The sequence below is a fragment of the Xyrauchen texanus genome, chromosome 35 (genome assembly GCF_025860055.1).
Source record: "Xyrauchen texanus isolate HMW12.3.18 chromosome 35, RBS_HiC_50CHRs, whole genome shotgun sequence".
NCBI lineage: Eukaryota > Metazoa > Chordata > Actinopteri > Cypriniformes > Catostomidae > Xyrauchen > Xyrauchen texanus.
In genome coordinates, this window is record NC_068310.1 from 20,277,422 (window position 1) to 20,302,954 (window position 25,533).

A 25,533-nucleotide genomic window follows, 5' to 3' on the forward strand; every position below is an offset into this window, starting at 1 on the left:
GGTCAGTCGCATCATGGCATCTAATATTTTTGAATAACAAATGCACATCTGGTAAGAACGGGACAATATGTTCTCTCATGATTAGGTTCGATATGTACAATATGAGCTTCACGATTCGAAGTTATCTCGATTCAATTTAATAACATTTAAAAGACAAGTTAATTTTTTTTTTTTTTTTAAAGTTTGCGCAAAACGCACATTATAATTTCTCGTAAGTTCTTTAATACACAATATAAATTCTCAAAGTTTAAATAATAAGAGTTTCTCATATACCTTTCACTATTATACAAGATCACAAACAAATGAGCATTCAGAAATAGTAGGCTTCATTTAGGCTAATCAGATGCAGAGCAAACAATGGAACTGAACCTGTCCTGAAAAATTTGAAAATGTATTTAATTTTTTTTATATTTTATTTGTCATGATTATTGTAAGGTAGATGCTATTTGCACCCTGCTGCAAATAATGTACACCCCAAGCCACTACAGCAACACCTATTGCCTAGTTTGTCATACATTTCTGAAGTTACAGCAGACTATTGGGGTGCAAATAGCTGCACTGTGTGACAGATGCTATTCAATCCCGGGTGCAAATAGTCACTCATTTATTATAATCGCATATTAACTTTTTAAAAATATACAAATTCTACATTCTATCAGTGAATATTACTTAATGAAATTATATATTTAATAATGATATGAGCTGTCAATAATAATGTGTACAATTTAAAACAAACTGACCCTTCGCTAAGCTCTAACCCCTTTTTTTTTTAACTGTTGCTCGCTCTGCATATTTATCTGTAGTTTTTGTAAAAGAAATTGTTAAATTACACAGTAATTTGATTAAAAACTGTGGAGACTGAATCAGAATCAAGGTAAAGGAATATTACGGTCACTTCAAAAGAGAAAAATGATTACACATCTAATAACATTAACGTAAGTGAACGGAGCTGTTTATAACATCTCAAAGCACTCATTTGACGTTTATTTACTATTGCTTTTACTATGACTTGAATCAATACATAAATTATCAGTTTTATGAGCTTTAAATTGACCTCGGAGCAAATGTGGGGTTCGCTGCAGATGGTATATGTTAATTTGGGAATGAGGGCTGACACAGATTAATCTAACATGCTCTTCTCCGGATTTAAAGTTTTTTAAAAAGAGAAAGAAAAACACTGCGTGTATCCTCTCTGGGTAACACGTAGGGCTGCCCCCAACCAAAGCACAAACACACATTACTTCCATAGGCTGTCATTGGATAATAGCAAACACATGTCAAGAGTAATGGTGGCAGTTGCTAAAACAGGATTGGTCAGAAGCGCTTCTAAGGCGGACTTAGCAAAGGGTCATTGTGGCAGGGCGGGGCCAGGTCGTGATCATACACACCTGGTCCCTTATCAGGCTAATTAAGCCTACAAGAGGGATAAAGGCTGATGGTGCGACGAGAGATAGTTTACGGACATGTCCGTCGTGTGTTTTGTCTTTTGTTTTTTGTTTCAGTTTACCAATTAAACTATTATTTATATTGTCAAGCTGGTTCTCGCCACCTCCTTTCCATCTAAATTACATTACACTGGTGCCGAAATCCAGGAAGGAGGAGGAATGCCCGTCGCGGAGTCCTCGACACTGCCGTCCACCCAGGGGAGTGCTGCTGCCATCCACCGGGGGAGGGAGTAGACCGACCGGACGTGGTGAACAGCCACGGTCCGCGAGGCGAGTGGGGACTGGACTCCCCGACCACCTGGAGTGATTGAGCCGCTGCCAGGGGCGGAGGAGAGCCCTGCCACAGTCATTTACATGGAGTTTACATTCATTTGTATAACAAGGGCTATAATGGTACTGTCACTTTAAGAGTTTAACGTGCATCTCACAGAGGTGTTTCTTGTCATTCATTAATGAGAGAGAAGTCTCAGTTTTTTTTAGTGCATCCATGCTACAACAGTATTTGTGCTTAAAATTAATATTTACTTTTTTTTTTTTTTTTTTTTAAATGTAAAGAACTAAGAGGATATTAAAAGACACATTATTCAATAACAGTGGAGTCCGGGATCTCATCTTTGATGGAAGAAGAAAAGGCAATACTCAAATTAACATGAAGAAATAAATGTATTTAAAAGGAATAGAAAAATGTTTCAAAGCATCCCAAATAGGGCTGGGACAACGCGTTGACGTCATCGATGACGTCGACGCAAAAAATACGTCGACGCAAAATATGCGCGTCGATTCGTCGGACCCAAAACAAAGATGGCGGCGCCGGCGAGTAGTAGCAACACGAGTGGCTCCTCAGACTATCAGAAGTGCAAGGCGGCATGCACTCGTTCCTCTAAAGTATGGGAATTCTTTCATTTAAAAGGAAACAATTCCGTGATATGTCGTCTTTGCAAAATGGAGATGGCCTTCCATTCTAGCACCACGGCAATGCACCAGCATCTGAAGAGGCGCCACCCGGGAGCAGCTGCAAATGACAGAGCACCGTAAGTTTTTTCTCAACTCCCCACTTTGCACTCGATGTTGGAGTAGGCTATAATACGTTGTCGACACCTCTTTTCGCTTATAGCTATTAATAATGAGCTTATACCTATGAATGTCGTGAAAAATACATAGAGGACACTGACAACGCGCTGACAGACAGGACCAAGCAGGTAACATTTAAAGTCTCAACTTTCAAATTTGGTCATTCAAAGAAAATTAAACCATAAATAGGCCTACTATTTTGTGGCTCTTTAATGTGTCGTGACAGATTGCTTTCAGTTAAAGCTGCTCGTGAACCGATCATCTTTTCCTTGGTTAATTTATAGCATCAAATAGGCTAAACATGAATGTAGCCTACATCAGAAGGACTGTTGTTTTAACCGCGGAAAGATGTCAGTACAGTAGCCTACAATCCATTATTCAAATTCAAATCCACCGACGTTAATCTTCTCTCTCCTGACTACTTTGTCGGACAAAAATGGCGTATTATGATTGATTAGATCGCCAGTCAATCAAACTCCCGGGAAATGTTTTTTTTTACATTTTATACACCCCCACCCCAGATGAAACCGGTATTACCGCTGTTGTCACAAGTCGATTAATCGAAATCGAACTGGAAAAAATGAATCGTTAGATTAATCGATGCATCGAAAAATAATCGCTAGATTAATCGTTTAAAAAATAATCGTTTATCCCAGCCCTAATCCCAAATAATTGTTAAACGAGCACCCTTGCACCGAAAGCACCAAATCTTTTATCCTCTTGCCCATCAGCACAGCAATCATCGTGCTCATCAGCACAGCAACCACACCTGCTGCCACTCTGCAGAGGAGAAATGGAACACAGAAAAAAGACCAGGCATGGCTGTCACACACCCCCCTTAGACAGAGGCCTGTTTTAAAAGTACTCTGTAAACACTTCAACACATCAAAAACATTGTTCTTACATTCCCCCAAGGCCATTTATAAAGCCATTCCCCAACTGAAATTCCAAAATATAAATAAAAAACTAAGTCCCAAGTTATTGTATCCAGTGCTGCTTCATCCATCCAGCCCCACAAGTTCCAGCAATTCCTGACACCTGGAAAAGAAACATTTAAGGAAAATAGGAACATGGAGAATGGAGAAGAGGAGAGTAAGCATAGACGCACTACTACAACTCAATAGGAGAGTGTGATAAGTTCTACGGCTGCAAAAATAAAGCCCAGCGCTAGAGGTCTGCAACCTGACCTGGGCCCGACTTTAAGTAGGACAACGGGTTGGGTTGGTAATTAATGAAAAATTAAACAGGCCTACAGGGCGCAAATGGACAAGTTAGGGGCCGTTCACACCAAAAGTGTTTGTGTGCATCCGTTCCATTTTCCCCTTGTTTTCCTATGTAAACACATGCTGGACAAATGTATTTGACTGTTGCACTGTCTCGCTGTTTCTTCAGCGACTCACGCAGGACCGGCACTTTTTAAACACTGTGTCAAGTTTTTGAGCACAGCTGTCACAAAGATTCAATGTTCTGAACAAGTTCAGGCTGCATAGAGGGGACTGTTACATCGTTTCATATTATTCCAGAATGTTCTGCACATAAACAGTAAGGCTATGCTTTTTTCCCCATCTGCTCTAATGTATTGAGGGGCTGCCATGTCTTGTTAAAACTGTGTTCACTGTTTCAATATTGTTATGAATGTTGCCTGTGGCGGCAGGGGCGTGGTCGAGCGTTCGTCCGGAGAGAGAGAAAGCGGTAAGGGTGCACACACCTGAGCACTATAATGTCAAACACATGTTTCTGATTGCAGTAAGCACTGGGAAGAGTGATAAAAAGGGACCATGTCAGAGACAAGGGAGAGAGAGCTACCTGTCTGAAAGAGACTGTGTTGAGTTTAAGCTAAAGAGTGTTATGCTGAAATCCCCTTTGAGTTTGTTAAGTTATACCTTTGAGTTCAAGTTTCCTGTGTCCTCCTTTTCCTCCCTTTATTGAACGTTTAAATTGCCTTTGCTTACATAAATTTTTTAGCAGCAGTACTTTCTAGGAGAAGAAATTAAAAATATAGTGAACGATTTCAGGTTCGTGTCGGGTTGGGGCTTATAATCTGACTGTATTGTTCGGGCCGGGTAGTGCCACATGGTCTCGCATACGGGTCGGGTTCGGGTTTCATTTTAAGGCCTGTGTAGACCTCTACCCAGCCTTAAGATGTTGATTAGGGTTCTGTAACAAATGCAAAAAAGTGAGGGGGTTGTGATCTGAATAGACCACCACTGGAAAGATCCCTCCACCCACATACACATCTAAATTCTGTAATGCCCAGGTAAAGCCTCGTTTTCAATAGCTGAATAATTCAATTGATGTTTGTTAAACTTTTCTGAAAAGAAACATTCGGGCCTGTCCACACCATTCTCATCTGTCTGCAAAAGTACAGCCCGAGCTCCAACGTGACTTGTGTCAACATGAACTTAGAGGCTGGTCCAGCCTAGGAGTGGCCAAAACCGGAGCAGTACTTGGCAGCATTTTAACATTTTACCCAAATAAACAACCGTTGCTTGGGATAATTCACATTTGTCCATAACACATGGAAATTGGGACCAACATCCTACAAAACTCTGAGGAGAGCAAACTGTCACCTCACAGCTCACAGATGTAGGTGCAGCCTTTATCACAGTAGTCACTTCGGAGCTAAAGGTTGATGTATAATAAGGCTTCAGCAGCATTTGCAATCAATCTAATAATTTGTTCGGAGATCTGGCACACCACAGAATAAGGACCAGAATATTTGCCCGAAACAGGGACCCCGTAATATGCAACAATGACAAAACCCGGTCACCCGCATTAAAAACTCAAGATTTGGCCTCAGCGATCATACCATCTCTTCATTTTAGCTTGAGCTTTGCTTAGATTTTTTGATCTTCAAAAGAGTGCAATTAACAGTGCTTTGAACACAACTGCAAAATGTTTGCTAAACAAGTTTATATTACCATATAAATGTAAGAACTTTGACTCATAAAATGGATATTTTTTAATAAGTGAATGTTTGTCACTGGCAGTAAATCGCTCTGCCCGAGTGCCGAAATGTTTGTGTGATGTAACACACACACCGAAATGGGAGTTGAAGATTTCCGCACAAGTTTCCAAGTAAGTTTCCACAAAGTGTCATTCCGTTGCACTTTCCCAAATAGAATGTTAGAAATTCCAACTCTCCGAGTTGAATGGAATGCTTCATGCAACAACAATACGGAGAATCACGGCTTTCCCCACAGGAGCGAACACGTGTGTGTGTGTACACACACACACACACACACACACACACACACACACACACACACACACACACACACACACACACACACACACACACACACACACACACACACACACACACACACACACACACACACACACACACACACACACACACACACACACACACACACACGGCAGTGGACTCAACGTGCTGCAATGGTTTCAAACAGCTACACAGAGTGCAGCATCTTCAAAACTGAACTTCAAATTAACACGCATATTAAAAATGCAATGGTTATGGGGTCTCCTGTTAAATCAACCACAATTCGAAAATAGAGTTCAGACGGACACTAAAAAAAACTGGTGCGCGCTTACTAGGATTACTATGTTAACCTGAAGGATGAACAGACAGATGCGTGTTGTGCACATTCTTTCACTTAGTTGGGCAGTGAATCTTCACATAAATGACAAAATATGATGTACATGTACATTTTGTCACAGATTATTTTATAACAGCCTATATTAATGAATTGATGATACACTAGAACCACAAAACTCAATGCAGCAGCCAAAGATTTTTGTCAGGCATGTTATTATATATACACACATGTAATATCCCCTCGAGTACTCAAGTACTTGCTCATGAAGACCAAATTACCAAAATGCCCATCCATAGCACATAATCAAATTTACTGGAGGGTTGAAATTATCCAATCCATCTTTTAAAATGGACAACGGCCTTCTGACTTTGGCTGTGTCTCGTTTGAAAGGCTGCGTCCTCCGGAGGTAACAACTGTTGGCCACATACGTCATCGAGGCGGTCTCGTTTCATAAAAGCGAGTAGGACACTTAGAATGGGGCCTTCGAATGAGTCCTTCTTTCACGGCAATTTGGAGGATGCATGAGGTGTATCCTTTGTGGGCACTCACAACCCACAATTCTTTGCTTCAACAGACATGTCTAAAAAAAACATTATGCCAATTTGCCCATAAATATGATGTTCAAATGCAAATAAATGTTAATTCCCAAGTTGAAGTACCTCAGTAGATGGGTGCAGAGTATATAATATGTATAATTATATTAATATATAATTAAAATAAATTATTAGACTAAAAGTACACCTGTAAAATAAATTTTATTTTCTCACTTACATCATTATAACTCTTATTCCAATGGTAATTTTTTCCCTTCTCACTCACTTAAAGAGTGGCATGCTGTCATAGCAACCATGATACGTTCAGTTTCCCCAACTAAGGCAGTCGCGTTTAAACGATACTTGTTTAAAAGGAGGACGCTCGGTATACTGCAGCCTTCAAAGGACGTGCCCTAAATAGCACGTAGCCTTCGAAACGAGAGACAGCCTTAAATGTCTAAAAACTAAATAATTTGGTTTAAAGCCAGTGCTTTGAGTAACCTCCCGAGCTAGCTCTGCCCGGTCACCAGGTCTTCACAAAACTGGCAATATCTTTTTTTAAGAGAGACCAGTTAAAGTGCCACAACAATATTTCATAGGTATTTTTTTTTTTAACCCCAAAGTGCCCAGTTATGTCACCATGTACAAACCTTCAGAATGTGTTCGGTACAGCTATTTGAAATGTTGGTTTGGCTCGTGCACAATTAAGATATGTTGTCACTGGATTTGGATTTGCGACACAGGACATAAACCCACTAGTTTTAAAGTTAGCTACAGCGATAGCAGTATCATTTGATCACGCGACTTTCGAATTCTAAAAAGAAATGCTGTGCACAAAACTACGCCATGGTCAATAAATGAGGTGCAGATGTTCCTCTCATTAGTGATGAACAAAACGACGTGGAACAAAAGTCTTTCAGGAAGTGTCTCAGCTTTTGGCTGCACACGGCTACCACAAGACCTACCAACAGTGGGCCCTCCAGATTATTGTCAGTGAAGAGGTTGGTAGCCTCGAGCATCCCCAACGACCCCAGGTAGGAGCACGCTGCATCTGTGTCAGCTGCAGAGTAGCCTCCGACAACTTCACTCACTTTTTTTGTAAATCTGGGACATTTGGCCCAAACAAGTGCCCTGGAACAATTGGCAGGTCCCGCAAAGGACTTCAGGCAACCACGCCTGTGCAAGCCACACCTAACAACAGGCTATCAGAAATGTAGCTGACAGTGTACCCAACTCACAAGTCACATGACCCATGGTCAGTAGACCATTTTGCTGAACAGAGAGCTCTGTGTTTGCTGACTCCAATGCGACTGGTGGTAGCACACAGTAACTGACAGATGGTGTTCTCCACTCGGGTTATGTAGGAAACTGACTCTAATGCATTTTTCAAAGTGAATCTGTACGTCTACATTGTGCACTAGGACAGCACAATTTACCTGGTAGTGCCTCATCAGGAGACACCCCCAAAGCCGCAACAGCTTCTATCTCAAGCGCATGTCCCACACCAATGGAATCAGCTTCAGCCATAGATACTAGAGTAGGAGCCGTCCTTCAATGCCGTTTAGGGGCACTCAAACCCGTAAGTGCATAAGAAATTCAGCCAAGAAATACAGTACTTACACGGTGGCATAACAAATTAATTTGACGTAGAAGACTGCCTGAAGAAAACATTGGACTGGGCAGCCTGGGAAGGTGTCATATCAAGGCCCAGCCAGGCCACTGCCATCTGGAGTACAGCTAGAATATCATCAGAAGAGGCTGGAGTATTCACTGATGAATGAACAGAACCTCCACTAGAAAAATATGCCATTGTTAAATCATCAACAGGAACATTCTGAGGCAAAGGGTTCACGGTAACATAATCCAACTCCACACGATCATGGAAATATTTGTGAGATTGGGGGAATCATTAAATTCTTCCCCAGTTCCTTGATTTGAACCCTGCACTTTCTCTTGTAGAATTTCTACCACCGGCGCTTGAGGAACAGGTTGAAGTTATTTAAGGAGATGCTTCATTTTCGGCATTTCAGAAGAGGGGTCAGCAACTGTTTTAGACAGAAAATGATCAGTCAAACGGTCGCTTTTAGCCAGATACTTCTTTGTTGGTGGGGCGCCGAGGCTGCTGCAGTAGTATGGCATTTCTGAGCATGAGGTGAAGATAGCTCAACTGTGTAACGGATGAGTTAGGATCCAACTTGGCAAGACGGTGCTGTCTCTCCAACATAAATAGCAAACTGCAGTGCAAACATGGGGCTGTGAGAGTATCTTTTAAATGCTAAACTCCCAAGCATGATGGGCAGATATCATGCCCATTGTCAGGAAGGAGGACATTTGGACACATCCTACAGCTCTGAAGAAAGCCAGTAGCAAGAGCGCTGTGAGCAATAATCGGACTAATTTGCCAAACCTTTCGGATAAATCTGTAAAGTAGGAATAAGTATATCCACCGATCAACAAAACACTCACCGCTGGATTGTACCGTGAAGATTACAGTGTTACTGATCTATTGCGATTGCCTCTAAAATTCAACAATCAGCAGAGAAATAATTCAGTTAGCGGAGAACTTTTCACAGTGGTAAACACCACACCAAAAAGATAGTACCGTGAGGCTCCGTGTGTTACCGATAGAAGAAACAATCCCACACAAATGATGTTTCACAATCGTAGAGCACTGTCACAGCATGAAAGGATGAAGCTTTGCTGTTCTGGTAAGCTGCTCTTGATGGCGCGATGATGATAATTAATGACCCATCTATATTGGCCAAGAAAGTGAAAGAGACAGAATGCTGAACTACTGTGGCTTATCCTCAGAGCTCTGCCTACGTCACCATGTGACTTTGTTGGTATATTATCTTGACCTATATGGCTGGTGCTGCTAATCCACTAGTGCTTAAGCACCGCCTCTGGCGGTCAGGAGAAATGAAACTGAACACCTGTTTGCCTACAGTTGGTAGAGTGTAACCTATAACTGCAGAGCACAGCATCCATAAAGGCCAATTAATAACTTAACCTAAATGTAAACACATAAATTTGTACATGTCACAGTTAATTTACATTTCAGGAACTACAACTTCTAAATGGAACGATCCCATTGAATTACTTTCCTTAATAAAAGTGTTTTAATTAAAATGTGTCCTTAATATTTTTTTACATAGGAAACATTTTATAAAAGCAATAAGGCATTAAAAATAATTAACTCAAGGCCATGCAAAGACCTCTCATACAGTAAGCTATTGCATAAATGAAAGGTGAGAACCATATCTGCCCACGAATATGCATGTGTGCTAGTTAGAGATATAGCTCCTCGATAACAGCTGACACTTTGACATTTCATTTGAGATTCTGGCTGTTTATACAAACAAGTGTTGTACCCTCAGCTTTGCACTCAAAAATAGCATGAATTTAAAACAATATAACTGTGCACAGCAAACAGAGTAATAATCAACATTAAGAGGGCAATCCATTTCACCCCATTTTATTCTAAATGATAACTCAACAAGGCTGAGAGACAGATGGATAATTAAACTGTCAAGCAGATGGCAAGTCCCTCTTGGATACCTGATCATTTCACCATTTTGACTTCTCAAAAGTCTGTGGACAAAATTTGGGAATTTCATGAGACCATATGGTAACTCATTTTCATGTCCCCCATAAATTAATTGATTAATCTCAAGTGCAGTGTTCTTTTTGTTGCTGAGCCGATGGTGCCTGGCATAAATGAAATTGGTTATGTTTGCCAAGCTTATGTTTGTCAAGCTTATGTAAAGATGTCAGAGGAGCCACAGGCAGGTCTTGCTCCTAATAAATAGGGACAGGGGAGAGCAGCAGTCACTTAGGTCTGCATGACACATGTCACACAGACCCAATACACTCAGACATCACATGAGTCTGTGTGATGGGTCCCCCACATATGGGATTCTTTTTTGGTATAAAAAGGATGTCTATATTTCAAAATGTAATCTTGACCAACCGTTTTTTTTATTTTTCAAGCCAACATAATACAGTCGATGAGCATATTTGAAATCAGCAGTAAAATCGGATAAAACTGGTATCATAAATTGTGCTTCTTTATCTCATATTACGCTAAGACACACACACACACACACTATTGTGTTGGTTCCCTCGTGCTGCCAAAACAGCGCCAACCCGCATCTCAGAATAGCATCCTGAGAAGATATTCTTCTCACCACAATTGTACAGAACGGTTATCGGAGTTACCGTAGACTTCGTCAGTTTGAAGCAGTCTGGTCATTCTCTTGTTGACCTCTCTTATCAATAAGGCATTTCCGTCCACAGAACTGCCGCTCACTGAATGTTTTCTGGCACCATTCTGAGTAAATTGTAGAGAATGTTGTGTGTGAAAATCACAGAAGATCAGCAGTTCATATCAGTTAAAATATTCATATCAGCCCGTTTGGCACCAACAATCATTAATGCGATTATCTAATCAGCTAATCGTGTGGCAGCAGTGCATAAAATCACGAAGATACAGACCAAAAGCTTCAGCTAATGTTCACTTCAACCATCAGAATGGGGGAAATTATCATCTCAATGGACCATGGCATTATTGTTGGTGCCAGATGGGCTGGAATGAGTATTTCTGTAACTGCAGATCTGCTGGGATTTTCACACACAACAGTCACTAGAATTTACTCAGAATTGTGCCACAAATGCCTTGTTGATGAGAGGTCAACAGAGAAAGGCCAGACTGTATTGAACTGACAAACTCTACAGTAGCTCAGATAACCCGCTCTGTACAATTGTGGTGAGAATGCTATTCTGAGATGTAGGTTGGTGTTATTTTGGCAGCACAAGAGGGACCTATACAATATTAGGCAGGGGAATTTAATGCTGTGGCTGATATGTATATCTTGCTAGCTAGCTGGCTGGTCTTACAGCAATGTCTGAATAACCATCAAACATAAATTTAAAACAATTTTCAGACAAGACTTTGTCAAGCCAGCATCAAAGTTTGTCCAGACAAACTTTAACCCATAGAGTTCCTAAATGTGGTGCATTTTTAAACTTTTGAAAAGACAGTTCATCCAAAAATGAAAATTGTCAATGCTTTTTTTTTTTTTTTTTTTTTTCGTGGAATATAAAAAGGCAGAATGTTACCATTGACTTTCATTGTTTGAAAAAGAATGCAATGAATGCAAAAATCACTTTGCGTTTCTGTGTAAAGTCATGGCCAATTTTACAACTGATGATGTAAGGTCAAACCATAAAACCCTAAAATTACTTTTTAAACAATTTACATCTCAAATAAAAGTTAAAAGAAAAATTATTGCAAGTGCTTTTATAAAATTATAAGCTCCAAATTTCTACATTTAAACCCTCCAAAAATTGGCCCCATTCACTTCCTCATTGCCTCACTGTAACCTTGATTTTTGCTTCCTTTTTTTAAAGATAAGAAGGGACAAGTATAAATAATTTTTTGTAGTTATCAACATTTTACCACAAACACTGTCAATTGAGCTTAACTTGTGCTGAACCTGAAATATCCCTTAAACATCTTTGTATTTCACAGATGAAAGTAAGTCATATGGGTTTGGAATTGGAACATCATGAGGGTGATTCAGTTTTGACTTATTATAAATTTTCCTTTTTGGGTGAGCTTCCCTTTAAGTAACACCAAAACATTTAATTTTTAAGGGCCATCACGTAGAAAATAGCCCCTATAGGCAACAACTGGACAGTTTCACTTTGTAGTATCTGCAACACACTCACATGGCGAAATGCCAGGATTCGTATGACTTTTCTAAATGTGGCTAATTCGAATGATATTGTGCGACTGCACTTGTTTGAATCCCTATGACTTTCACTACAGCCAATGACGTCGCTGGACATCGTTTCTATCTAATATGCAACAATTACTTGCATCTGACACACACACAACAGCTTTCAGTCATTTTACACAGTCTACTGATTGGTTAAGTTTAGGGAAGAGGTTTGGGTAAGAGCATAATATTAATAAGTATGTCCTTAACACTTAACACAAAATTTGAAAAGTTTCGCATTAAATAAATAACATCTTCCAAAAATCACAAAACAAAAATCTGTTGGAGACTGTAAGAAACATCTAAAAGATGCTTACATTTTACTACATACAGTACAATAAACAAATTCCCTCCTGCACTGAGGTGATTAATTGTATGAGTCAATGGGAGACGTGCCCGTGCATACTGTGAAAATTTCAAATTGTGTTGTTCCCAAAACAACAAACAACAGACCACTAATGCAGTCCTACTATAATTTATGCATAGTACATTCTCTATAAGCTTAGGGGATCGGCTTTCCTGCAGTCCTGTCATTATAGCTCGAAACATGATTGACAGAACAAAAAAGAACGGGAGCTTATGTGGCAGTCCAACATTTGTTAAAGCCTCTATGAATCTTCTTCACATTGCAGTGAATCATTTACTCACTGCCAATGGGTAAATGAACAACTCAGTGAACAAAATTGAAACAGCACAGATTTATTAGATTACTCCAAGAGGAGTATAATTCACACAGACATTTCCACTCACTTGGGGAAATATCCATGTCCTTAGTCACAACCCAGGACATGCATGTATCATGAGCAGTAAACAATTATGTTGCTCTGTATAAGATCTGGACCGAAGTGTGATTAATGACCTCTACTCAAATCCATGAGAAGACCAAACAGACAGGAATGGATGATATGTATTCAGGCTGTCGCTACTGTAAGCTTGGAGGTTGATGTGGGCATTGTTTACGCTGCTTCATTATAAACAGAATGTTTATCATCAGAATGTAGAATAAAACGCAGCATAAAATCACCACTTTTTTTCTTCTTCTTACATATTTTCCATGGAGAAAAGGTAACAAATATGGATGAACCATTATCATGGCGTTTGAGCACACCTCCACCGAATTTTTTTATATATATATATATATATATATATATATATATATATATATATATATATATATATACACACACACACAAACATACAGTATCTCACAAAAGTGAGTACACCCCTCACATTTTTGTAAATATTTGATTATAGCTTTTCATGTGACAACACTGAAGAAATGACACTTTGCTACAATGTAAAGCAGTGAGTGTACAGCTTGTATAACAGTGTAAATTTGCTGTCCCCTCAAAATAACTCCAAACACAGCCATTAATGTCTAAACCGCTGGCAACAAAAGTGAGTACACCCCTCCTCCACCTTCCGTTTGAGGATGCCCCACAGATGCTCAATAGGGTTTAGGTCTGGAGACATGCTTGGCCAGTCAATCATCTTCACCCTCAGCTTCTTTAGCAAGGCAGTGGTCATCTTGGAGGTGTGTTTGGGGTCGTTATCATGCTGGAATACTGCCCTGCGGCCCAGTCTCCAAAGGGAGGGTAGGGGATCATGCTCCCCTCAATGAACTGTAGCTCCCCAGTGCTGGCAGCACTCATGCAGCCCCAGACCATGACAATCCCACCACCATGCTTGACTGTAGGCAAGACACACTTGTCTTTGTTCTGCTCACCTGGTTTTCGCACACACACACTTGACACCATCTGAACCAAATAAGTTTATCTTGGTCTCATCAGACCACAGGACATTGTTCCAGTAATCCATGTCCTTAGTCTGCTTGTCTTCAGCAAACTGTTTGCAGGCTTTCTTGTGCATCATCTTTAGAAGAGGCTTCCTTCTGTGACGACAGCCATGCAGACCAATTTGATGCAGTGTGCGGCGTATGGTCTGAGCACTGACAGGCTGACCCCCCACCCCTTCAACCTCTGCAGCAATGCTGGCAGCACTCATACGTCTATTTCCCGAAGACAACCTCTGGATATGACACAGAGCACGTGCACTCAACTTCTTTGGCCGACCATGACAAGGCCAGTCTGAGTGGAACCTGTCCTGTTAAACCGCTGTATGGTCTTGGACACCGTGCTGCAGCTCAGTGTCAGAGTCTTGGCAATCTTCTTATAGCCTAGGCCATCTTTATGTAGAGCAACAATTCTTTTTTTCAGATCCTCAGGGAGTTCTTTGCCATGAGGTGCCATGTTGAACTTCCAGTGACCAGTCTGAGGGAGTGTGAGAGCGATGACACCAAATTTAACAATCCTGCTCCCCATTCACACCTTAGACCTTGTAACACTAACGAGTCACATGACACCATGGAGGGGAAAATGGCTAATTGGGCCCAATTTGGACATTTTTACTTAGGAGTGTACTCACTTTTGTTGCCAGCGGTTTAGACGTTAATGGCTGTGTTTGGAGTTATTTTGCGGGGACAGCAAATTTGCACTGTTATACAAGCTGTACATTCACTACTTTACATTGTAGCAAAGTGTCATTTCTTCAGTGTTGTCACATGAAAAGATATAATCAAGGGGTGTGCTAACTTTTGTGAGATACTGTGTGTGTAATATATATATATAAATAAAAATAATGAAAATAATGTAAATAGATGAAAACTCACCCTTATGCTGTTCCAAACCTGTATGCTTTTCTTTCTTCCATGAAACACAAAAGGTGATGTTGGGCATAATGACAGCCACAGTCACCATTCACTTTCACGGTTGAAAAAAACAGAAGCAATGAAAGTAATTGTTGACTGAAGCTGTAATTTTGCCAAATGTCTCCTTTTTGGGCTCCACAGAAAAAAGAAAGTCATACAGGTTAGAACAACATGAGAAAGAGTAAACAATTACATATTTTTTAATTTTTCTGTGAATCATCCCATTAATTAGTCAGAAAGTAAATGTAGGCTAGACCACCAAGACGCATACTCAAGGACGTTATTGGACAGGAAGAACATTCATTTGGAGGCACATTGCTCAATTCTCAATAATGAGATGTTTCATGGAAATTACTCCTATTTTCCCATTACTTTCCAAGTCATATTTGCACATAACCAGATTATATCCCTAAATTCATCAAAATATGTTAAAGGCTCTGAATAAAGCATGTTTAGGGTTTTAAAAGAGATGCGTGTTTATTCCGTATGCTGGGTAGTTTAATCATGTTATCCTCATGGTTTCATGTGGTGATGATGAGGTGCTGATGTAGAGCTCCAGACAGAAATTTGGGACAATGCCCCATGCGCTGCCGGCGCGGTTGAGCCGCTACATTATACAACAGACTGAAGCATTACAGACTAAAATAAATCAAATGAATTACGGAAAAGGTGTAAGGTAATGCAGGAATTAGCCTGGTCTAATAACAGTTTGTAAAAACAAAGCGTTTTGAATTTTTACCCTGACACTTTAATAGAGAAATTGTTTAGGTATTGTCGTTCAGAATACTCTGGCACCACCTCAAAATAAAGTGAGCTACCTACAAGGATAACATTTTGTTTCAAATCTTTGACCTTTGCGTCGCGTCCAGCTGTTTATTCAGCGTCTCGCGCAGGTGACCCGAATCAACTCAAAAGAGCGTCAACTTTTACATGCGTGTCTCGAGACACTTGCGTCCTGTTCTATGCGTTGCGTCCGTCTTTTTGTAACGTTTTTGTTCTGAACGACCTCTATAATGCCCAAAAATGCGGTATATGCATGTACAGCTCACTGGAGTCAATACCTTCTAAAATGTTAATGAAGATGTCTCGTTCTCTGAAACGAACTGAGGCTCGATGGCTTAACTTTTGCTCTAATTGGACACCTGTTCTGATTAAATGAATCACACAGTTCGTGTTACACTTATATGAAAGAAAATAGTTGATCCAAACTCATTTTTTATTTACGGAACAGTTGCTTTGCACCTGCTTTCCGTGCACTTTAATGTAAACGGAATTTGAGATTATTTAAAATGTACGAATCAAGATTAAGACATGTGATGAGTGTAAGGCAATGTAAAAAGTAACAGACATTTCCAAACACACACGTTTGACAGAGACATATGCGCTTACCTTCAACAGCCCACACAATCCGTACTAACCATAACAAACGAATTATATCCATAATTGCCGTAAATTTGGCCATTTCACTGTAAAGACCCAGAATAGTCATTGAAAACTTATTAGGTTTGCCATCTGTGAACACACTATAATCACAAGCACGCGAATAAACCCCATCGGACTGAAAGAACTACAGCAAGTTTGGACGAAACCAATGAAACCCAGACGAGGGGGTGGGAATATATACGTATGATATGCTCCACACAGAGATTATCAAGAGCGTCTGGAAGCTAATAATGATAATAATAACAATATATAACAATAAATACATAAATAAATAATACAATTCGAAATGAATGAATGACAATGACACTCTTAAAGGGATAGTTGACCCAAAAATTAAAATTCTCTCATGATTTCCTCACCCTCATACCACCACAGATGTGTATGACTTTCTATCTTCTGCTGAACACAAACAAAGATTTTTAGAAGAATATCTCAGATCTGTAGGTCCATTAAATGCAGGTGAATGGTGACCAAAGCTTTGAAGCTCCAAAAAGGATATAAAGGCAGTATTCCAACTCCAGTGGTTAAATAGATGTCTTCAGAAGTGTTATGATAGGTGTGGGTGAGAAACAGATCAATATATACAGTGTCTTTTTTACTATAAATTCTCCTCGCTGCCCAGTAGGTGGTGATATGCACGAATACTGCAAATCACTAAAAACAAAAGTAGTTAAAATAGGAATTAAATATTGATCTGTTTCTCACTCACACCTATCATTTAATTTCTGAAGACATGGATTTAACCACTGGAGCCGTATGGATTATTATTATACGTTTATGTCCTTTTTGGAGATTCAAAGTTTTCACTTGCATTGAATGGACCAACAGAACTGAAATATTCATCTAAAAATCATTGTGTTCAGCAGAACAAATATATGGAAGCCCAGGAGTGCCATTTAAAAAAGGATGAAGTTTATAAATTATTAATCTATTAATTTGAAAATAAAAATGTACATTTATAAATTTAATTCATGTTTAAAAATTGTATTATATTTAACAATAAAATTGTGCATTAATAAATCATATTTATTTCATGTTAAAATGTAGCAATAAATGAGTACAATAATTAGTCTTTTTAAAGCATGTTTTAATGCATTTTAAAAGCACCTTTTAAATAGCATTTTAAACATGTATTTGGCAATTGCTTTTCTTAATTAATTTGCCAATGGCTTTTCTTATTTGTTTTGGTTTTCCTTTTTCTTTTCCTATTCTTTCTCCAATTAAGAATCAAGTAAAAAAACAAATGCCATTGGACTGTTGACTTGTAGTTGCAACCAATGAATTTCGACTCAGTTATAAGTCACACCCTCTCTCCAACGTGCCACTTGAAGAGGATGTAAGACAGCCGCATTGGACGATGGTACGAGCAGTTTATGTGATATTATTGGATCTGCGAATCCCGTGAAAAGACATGGATGCGAATCATATCAGAATTTAATGGTGGCTCATTCTCTGTTGCTTTGAAATGCTGAACTGATGAAGAATGCAGCCAGATTGGGTACTAAAGCAATTGCTTCTCTGCACTGCATGACTTTACAGATATTCACCTGTTTCATTACTATATGACCGCTCTCTCAGCCATATTTGTAAAAAAAAAAGCCCATATACTGTATCATTTCACAGCAACAATGAATGAGCCACTATTAACGTCTGATATGCTTTGCATCCGTTTTTTATGCACAGGATTCGCAGATCCAATAATATTACATAAACTGCTCGTACCGTCATCCAATGACAAGCTGTCTTACATCCTCTTTCGAGTGGCACGTGGGAGAGAGGGTGTCTTAAAACGAAAGTTCATTGGCATTTTTTTTAACTTGATTCTCAATTGGAGATAGAAAATTAAAAGAAAAAAGAAAAGGAAAGGAAAAGCAAAACGAAAAAGATAAGCCACTTGCAAATGGATGAGGAAAAGCAATTGGCAAATTAATTAAGAAAAGTAATTGCCAAATACCTTTTTTAAATGCAATTTAAAGGTGCTTTTAAAGTGTATTAAATAGTGCATTTAAAAGACTTATAAATGTACTCATTTATTGCTAAATTTAATGACAATTGAAGCATGAAATAAACATGATTTATTAATGGTACAATTTTATTGTTAAATATAATTACATTTTTAAACATAAATTAAATAAACACATTTAAATGTGTCTTTTTATTTGTCCATTTCTAAATGGACTTACTCAAGTTTTTATTTCCAAATTAATAGATTGATAATTTATTTGTGCAATCTTTTTTAATTGGCATTCCTGGGCTTCAGCAGGTATAGATTGACAAATGGAAAGAGAAAAGAAAAAGTCAAACAATAAAGAAAAGAAATTGGCAAATGGATGAAGAAAAGTAACTGTCAAATTAATTACTTATACAATGTTCATACAAACAGTTGTACATATCATCATCTTCCCTCTTCCCACTGCTGCTACAATTTATACAGTATTGCCGCTCCCTACACGCATACTACACAGTCTGCACAGGGCAACCAACTCCCTAGGGGGGCACCATCTTACTTCTGTGTACTTGTTGTGGTATTATTGTCTTCGCCAGTGTCTACTACATTTTGCACTTTAGTTCCTGGAAGGAGCAGTCTTTCGATTTGATCCATTGCCATTTGATGTGAAAAAAATACAATAAAACGGACTTTGAATGAAGAAAAGCAATTGCCAAATGCTTTTTAAAACACAATTTAAAATGTGTATTTAAAAATGACTTATTAATGTGCTGTTTTATGGCGAAATATAAGTATATTTTAAAACATTAATTAAAGAAACACATTTAAATGTGTCTAATTATTTGTCCAATTATACATTGGTTTATTTATTCACATTTAAATGTGTCTATTTATTTGTAAATGTATAAATTGGTTTATTTATTCACATTTTTATTTTCAAATTAATAGATTGATAATGTATTCCTTCATTATTTTTAAAAAGGTATTCCTGGGCTTCCATATAAAGAAAGTCATACACATCTGGCATGGCTTGTGGGTGAGTAAATGAGGAGAGAATTTTTTATTTTTGGGTGAGCTCTCCCTTTAATTCATGTTATTGCAACAGTGCCCCCTGGAGTTAAGGGAAAAAAAGAAAAAGAAAAAAGAGTTGGGGGGTGGGTGGGGGGTGGACTGATAGTCCACCAATAGCGAGCTTGTGATGCATGTGATCATCTATCGTCTCCTTCTCTAATGCCTCGGAGTCACTTGCAATTGAATCATTTTGCAGATTATACAACTGACAGATCACACAAGTGGCTGGCGTGAAGGAGACAAATGGCCTGGTTTCTTAACACCACCGCATATGAACTTTGACTCTCAGTTGAGAAACTGAGTGTACTACACCAGCCCTGATGCATGGATTGGTGTAATCACTTAAACATAAACCTATCATCCATTGGCTTTAATTTTTACTTACCATTAGATAATTTCAGATCCTGGATATTTACGCTATTAGCACACTCAAGTTACATTTTAACATCAGGTAAAATACTTTACTTGTAAGAAATTGTGAAGTCATGTGTCAAAATCATCTTTCAAAAGGTGCAATTAAAACGAGAACAATTGTTAATTCATTTACATTTAAAAAAATACTCATTCATGTTTAAAAAAAAAAAAAAAGATATGGCTGTATATTTCCATGCAAAGTTGCATGAACCTAAGAACCTCATACAACAGAAGAGGTAAAAAATCATAATGACTCATTGAATACACATGAATACACAGATTTCTCAGAAAATGCTAAATGCACACAACCAAGCTTTCAGCAAGAGTAAGAGGAGGATAGACCAAGGAAAAACTGGTCATAGAAAGTAAGTGTGTGTGTGAGAGAGAGAGAGAGAGAGAGAGAGAGAGAGAGAGAGAGAGAGAAAGAGAGGAAATAGAGCAGAAGAATATGGAACTGACATAAAGGAATCGAGGATAATTCAGCCTCAAGATGAGTGAGGACTGCAAAATGGCAGACTAGTGGATCCAGGGGTCGTTTCCATGGAAACCTTTGCCCAGGGAGATTGGCGACCCTCCTGTCTACTAATGCTAACATATCGCAGATTGTAGGTCACATATGGCACCAACAGCCCAATCAGGTCTAATCTGTCTTGACTTGTGGGTCATGAATTCAACCATGAAAATGATTTCTGCTCTGGCTCATATCACTGACTATTCTTTTATTAATATGTGAGTGTGTCGATGGGAGCACATTGATTATTCTGCACATTTAAAATGCGTGCATGTGTGATTTTAATTAAATAACAAAAGAACTATGTTTATTATAACAAAGAGTTTAGTCACCTTAAACGGTTTTACTCTATAATTACAAAACACAACAATAGTGTATTTTTGGTTACGAGTGGTAACTACAGTGTTTCACTCTAGTTCATTGTTTCAGTTAACTAGAGTGAATTGGGGTTGGGGGTGGGGGTGGGGGGGTAGGTTCTGTTGCTGAGTTATCGGGGAAAACGAGACGTGGTGGAACATGCTTTTACATCAATGAAAGTTGGTGTACAGGTGTAACAGCGTTGAAGAAGATGTGCTGTCATAATTTAGAAGCGCTATTCATCACCTGTAGGCCTTTCTACTTGCCTTGACAGTTTTCCTTGTTCATTCTGGTGAGTGTTCATATCGAGCATTACAAGCATGGATGAATGCAGTGTTGCAACAGTTGGCTGATCACATCACAGACATGGAGCAATAACATCTGGACTCACTTATTATTATTTTGGGACATTTTAAATAAAGCTAACCTCACCCGGGGACTGCCAAAATACAAACAACATATCACATGCCCCACCAGAGAGAGAAATATACTGGACCACCGCTATACCACAGTAAAGGATGCATATCGTTCGGTTCCATGTGCAGCTTTAGGACTCTGAACCAGAACCTAGGTCTGGTTCATCTTCTCCTGACTTACAAGCAGAAATTAAAATCAGCTTAGCCTATAGTAAGGACTGTAAATAGATGATGGTGTTTCACCTGTCTGAAAGTCTGCGCTGACCAACTGGCCCCCATCTTCACACAGCTCTTTAATAGATCACTGGAGCAGTGTGATGTTCCCTACTGCTTCAAATGCTCCACCATCATTCCGGTTCCCAAAAAACCCAAAATCACAGACCTGTTGATTACTTAATTACTACAGACCTGTTGCTCTAACGTCTATGGTCATTAAGTCGTTTGAGAGACTGGTTTCGGCCTACCTGAAGGACATCACTGAACCCCTGCTGGACCCCCTTCAGTTTGCTTACAGAGCAAACAGGTCTGTGGATGATGCTGTCAATATGGGACTGCATTGTATCCTGCAACACCTCGATAGACCTGGGACTTATGCAAGGATCCTTTTTGTGGGCTTCAGTTCAGCCTTCAATACCATCATGCCTGATCTTCTCTCAACCAAACTGACCCAGCTTTCCGTGCCCACCCCAGTCTGTCAATGGATCACAAGCTTTCTGACAGACTCTGGCAGCAGCTAGTGAGACTGGGGAAACTCACACCCGGGACCCTCACTATTAGCACCGCTGTTCCTCAGGGATGCGTTCTCTCTCCACTGCTCTTCTCCCTGTGCACGAATGACTGCACTGCAAAAGATACCACTGTCAAGCTCCTGAAGTTTGCAGACAACACCACGTCATCTGCCTCATCCACGACGGTGACAAGTCTGCATACAGATGGGAGGTTGAACAGCTGGCTGTCTGGTGCGGTCACAACTGCCTTGAGCTGAACATGCTCAAAGCAGTGGAGATGATAGTGGACTTCAGGAGAAATTCGCAGAACACAGAACACTCAGCACCAGGACATCTAGTTTTTACCCTCAGGCCATTTTCCTCATGAAAAACTAAACTGTCTCAGTACTACCCCATAGCGCAACAATGTATATAAATGTACATATGTAAATTCACATATTTAATTCAATAACTGTACATACCCTACCATGTACATACATTACCACTTGCACATGTACATACACCATTTTTTTATATGTCCTATTATTTGTATGTCTATTTATATTTTTACCTTGTTTTCTGTCTCTCACTGTAATGTTCATTGTGCACTTGTTTCTTCTGTCAACAAAAGAAATTCCTTGTGTATGTGAGAACACTTGGCAATACAATACTTTCTGATTCTGATTCTGATTAAATTATATATCTTTTGAGCAATTCCCATCTATGCTCACATTCTAGACTTTCGTTTTCAATTTTAAATGTTACATTCTTCATTTGACATAATTCCAAAATTGTTTCTCTAAATATTTGAGCTTGTTGGGGTTCTGGTTTAAGGCAATTTTTAGTGATCTATTTTAAATCTGGTGTTCTAATTACTCTAAATGTAAATGTTTTGGTTTTATTTCTGAAACAAAAGTTTGCCAAAAATAGGTTTTTCTGGATGGACTTCTACTCTGTAATTAAATATTAAATGTAAGGCTGTCACCAGGATATGTATGTCTACACACAAAAGGCTCTGTGATAACGTTATAAACGTCATAAAACTCTCACACAGAAGAGCATCTCTACCTGAGACAAAACACTGATAAAGGACCATAAAACGCAAATCTCACTCACATCTGCCCCCTCTCTCACCTCAGGTCACTTACCTGTTCTGTAATGTAAAAGGTTTTCTGATCATACATGTATGGTATCATTCGTGCAACTGGAAAAATGGTTTCATTCCCTTTCAGAAAAGTCAAATCACAAGTAAAATTTAAGAACTTAGTAAAATACTGAATTCTATCAGGGATATGCCTCTCCCAGATCTCAGGGACCAGATGCTGTATGCAGATTAGGTGCATTCTTTGTAAACATCAAATTACCTACTCAATCACAAGTTTCAAAGGTCTACCTTCAAACCCCTAAATTGTAAACCAGATACTGAATAACATCAAACACACACATCTGAAAAAAACAATAGAACAGTTTGGTATTTAAGGAAAGAAGACAAAGGAATCAGGGAGTCTGTAGTCAGATATAATGTTAGTAGAGAGCCTTGACAAAACCTCTACAGCCTACGGCATGGAAATCAGTGCAGAGAAGAGAAGTTGATGACCAACAACACCAAGGGATTCAGTTCTGACAACAGGGTCAATGGTATGAAGCTGGAAACAGTCCACAGCTTTGGGGGCCAAAAAGTATTTGGGGCAATTATAACAGATGAACGATCGAATCCTGAAGTACTCTCCAGGATTGCGCAGTCAACAGCAGCACTGACAAAACTGAAGTCCATCTGGAGTGATAAGAACATTGCACTCAGCTCAAAGATCAGACTGAATGCACTCACTAGTGATCTCAATATTTCTCTATGCCTGTGACCATAACAGCTGACTTATAGAAAAGTATTAAGGCCACAGAGATGAGATGTTTCCAAAAGATCCTTGGCATCTCATACAAAGATTATGTCACCAATGAAGAGATACACCAAAGGATCAGACAAGTCATTGGACCTCATGAGGAACTCCTGACTACTGTAAAAAGAAATGCAAACTGCGGTGGTACAGGCATGTCCCAAGATCATCAGGACTTTCCAAAGCAATCCTGCAAGGAACCGTACAAGGGAAAAGAAAGAGAGACATGCAGAGAAAGAGGTGTGAAGACAACTTTCGAGAGTGGACAGGATTGACATAAAGCAACTCCCTGAGAAAGACAGAGAATCGAGAGGAATGGAGGAAGCTGGTTGTTCGGTCTTGTGTGGTGCCCCAACGGTCTACCAGATTAAGGGACTGAACTGAAATATATTGTTACATTTAAGTTTATTCTGATTTATTCAGAAATTATTGTCTTTAGTAGATTAGCAAACCTACGACCAGGTTAGCATGGGGCACACTGACTGAGACTTTAGAGCTCCGACTAACAACTTGGCATTAGTTCAAGTTTACTTAGACTGTACAGGCTCGATATGGAATTTCCATTTAGGACTAAATTAAGTTGTCAACCAAGCTTAGATTGGGTGAAATCTAAACCTCTGGTTATTGTAATATTTTCTAGCTAAGTGTGCATAGGAAACTTATGGCATGATTATATAAAGCTATTTTAACTTAGGTATTGTTGGTCTATCTTTGTAAATGATGTCATCGGGAGTAGAAATACCTTTTAATTCCTTCTGAGCAGTGCTTCCAGTGACTTTGCTTGTCGTGCGTAGACGTAGTCATCGCTGCTCTCAGGTGTTGCCTCATTGCACAATTAAGTAACATACGACTTGAAACTGTGGCCATACAATCTCTATCTTGCTGGACGAGTTGAGATTACACTATGTTCCACCAAACACTTTAACGGATCAGAAGGAGACCACCAAGCAATCCGCATCTTCATCCGTTTGCCTGCAGAAGTGAAGAAAGAAGAAATCCCTTCCCTCTTTAATCAAGTTGACATCGCTGATTTCTCTGCCAGCCCACTGAGGATCAGCAGCCGTACTGCCCACCGACAGAACGAGGAAATGGCCTCCCGTCATCACCCGAGCCTCGAGGAACCAAGTCGGAGTCAAATGACGGATGAACACACGTTCTACATGCGTCCTCACACGATCCAAGTAAGAAGTTAACGTCTGGGCAGAGATAGAATATTTAGGTGTGTGTGGCAGGGCGGAGGGCGGGGCCGGGTCGTGATCCTACGCACCCGGTCCCGTATTAGGCTAATTATGCCTCCGTGAGGGTTAAAGGCTGACTACGGGGGACCATGCGGGAGAGAGAGATAGTTAGCGGACATGTCCGTCATGTGTGTGTTTATGTTGTCTTTTAAGATTCTCATTAAAATATTATTTATATCGTCAAGCCGGTTCTCGCCTCCTCCTTTACATTGAAACCTTTACACTGGTGCCGAAGCCCGGGAAGGAGGAGGGATACGCCATAGTAAAGTTCTCACCACTACCATCCACCCCAGCGGAGCAGCTGCGGCCATCTGCCGGGGGACGAGGAGCCCAGCCGCCTGAAAGAAGACGATGGCCGGCGACCGCGAGGGGAGAAGGGGCTCCTAGCCGACTGCCTGGAGCAGTCATTGCCTCTTCCAGGGGCGCAGGAGTCG

At 39.6% G+C, this 25,533-nt stretch overlaps 1 protein-coding gene across 1 annotated transcript in view; it reads right to left on the reverse strand.

Moving 5' to 3' along the window:
- LOC127628768 (ephrin type-B receptor 2-like) overlaps positions 1 to 16,655 on the reverse strand; it is a 104,618-nt gene extending 87,963 nt beyond the window's left edge. Inside the window, exon 1 of the mRNA XM_052105636.1 lies at positions 16,492 to 16,655. Coding sequence (XP_051961596.1) covers positions 16,492 to 16,591 — 100 coding nt within the window. The 5' untranslated portion in view covers positions 16,592 to 16,655. The remainder of the gene's footprint in view (positions 1 to 16,491) is intronic.
- Between the last annotated feature and the right edge of the window lie 8,878 nt (positions 16,656 to 25,533).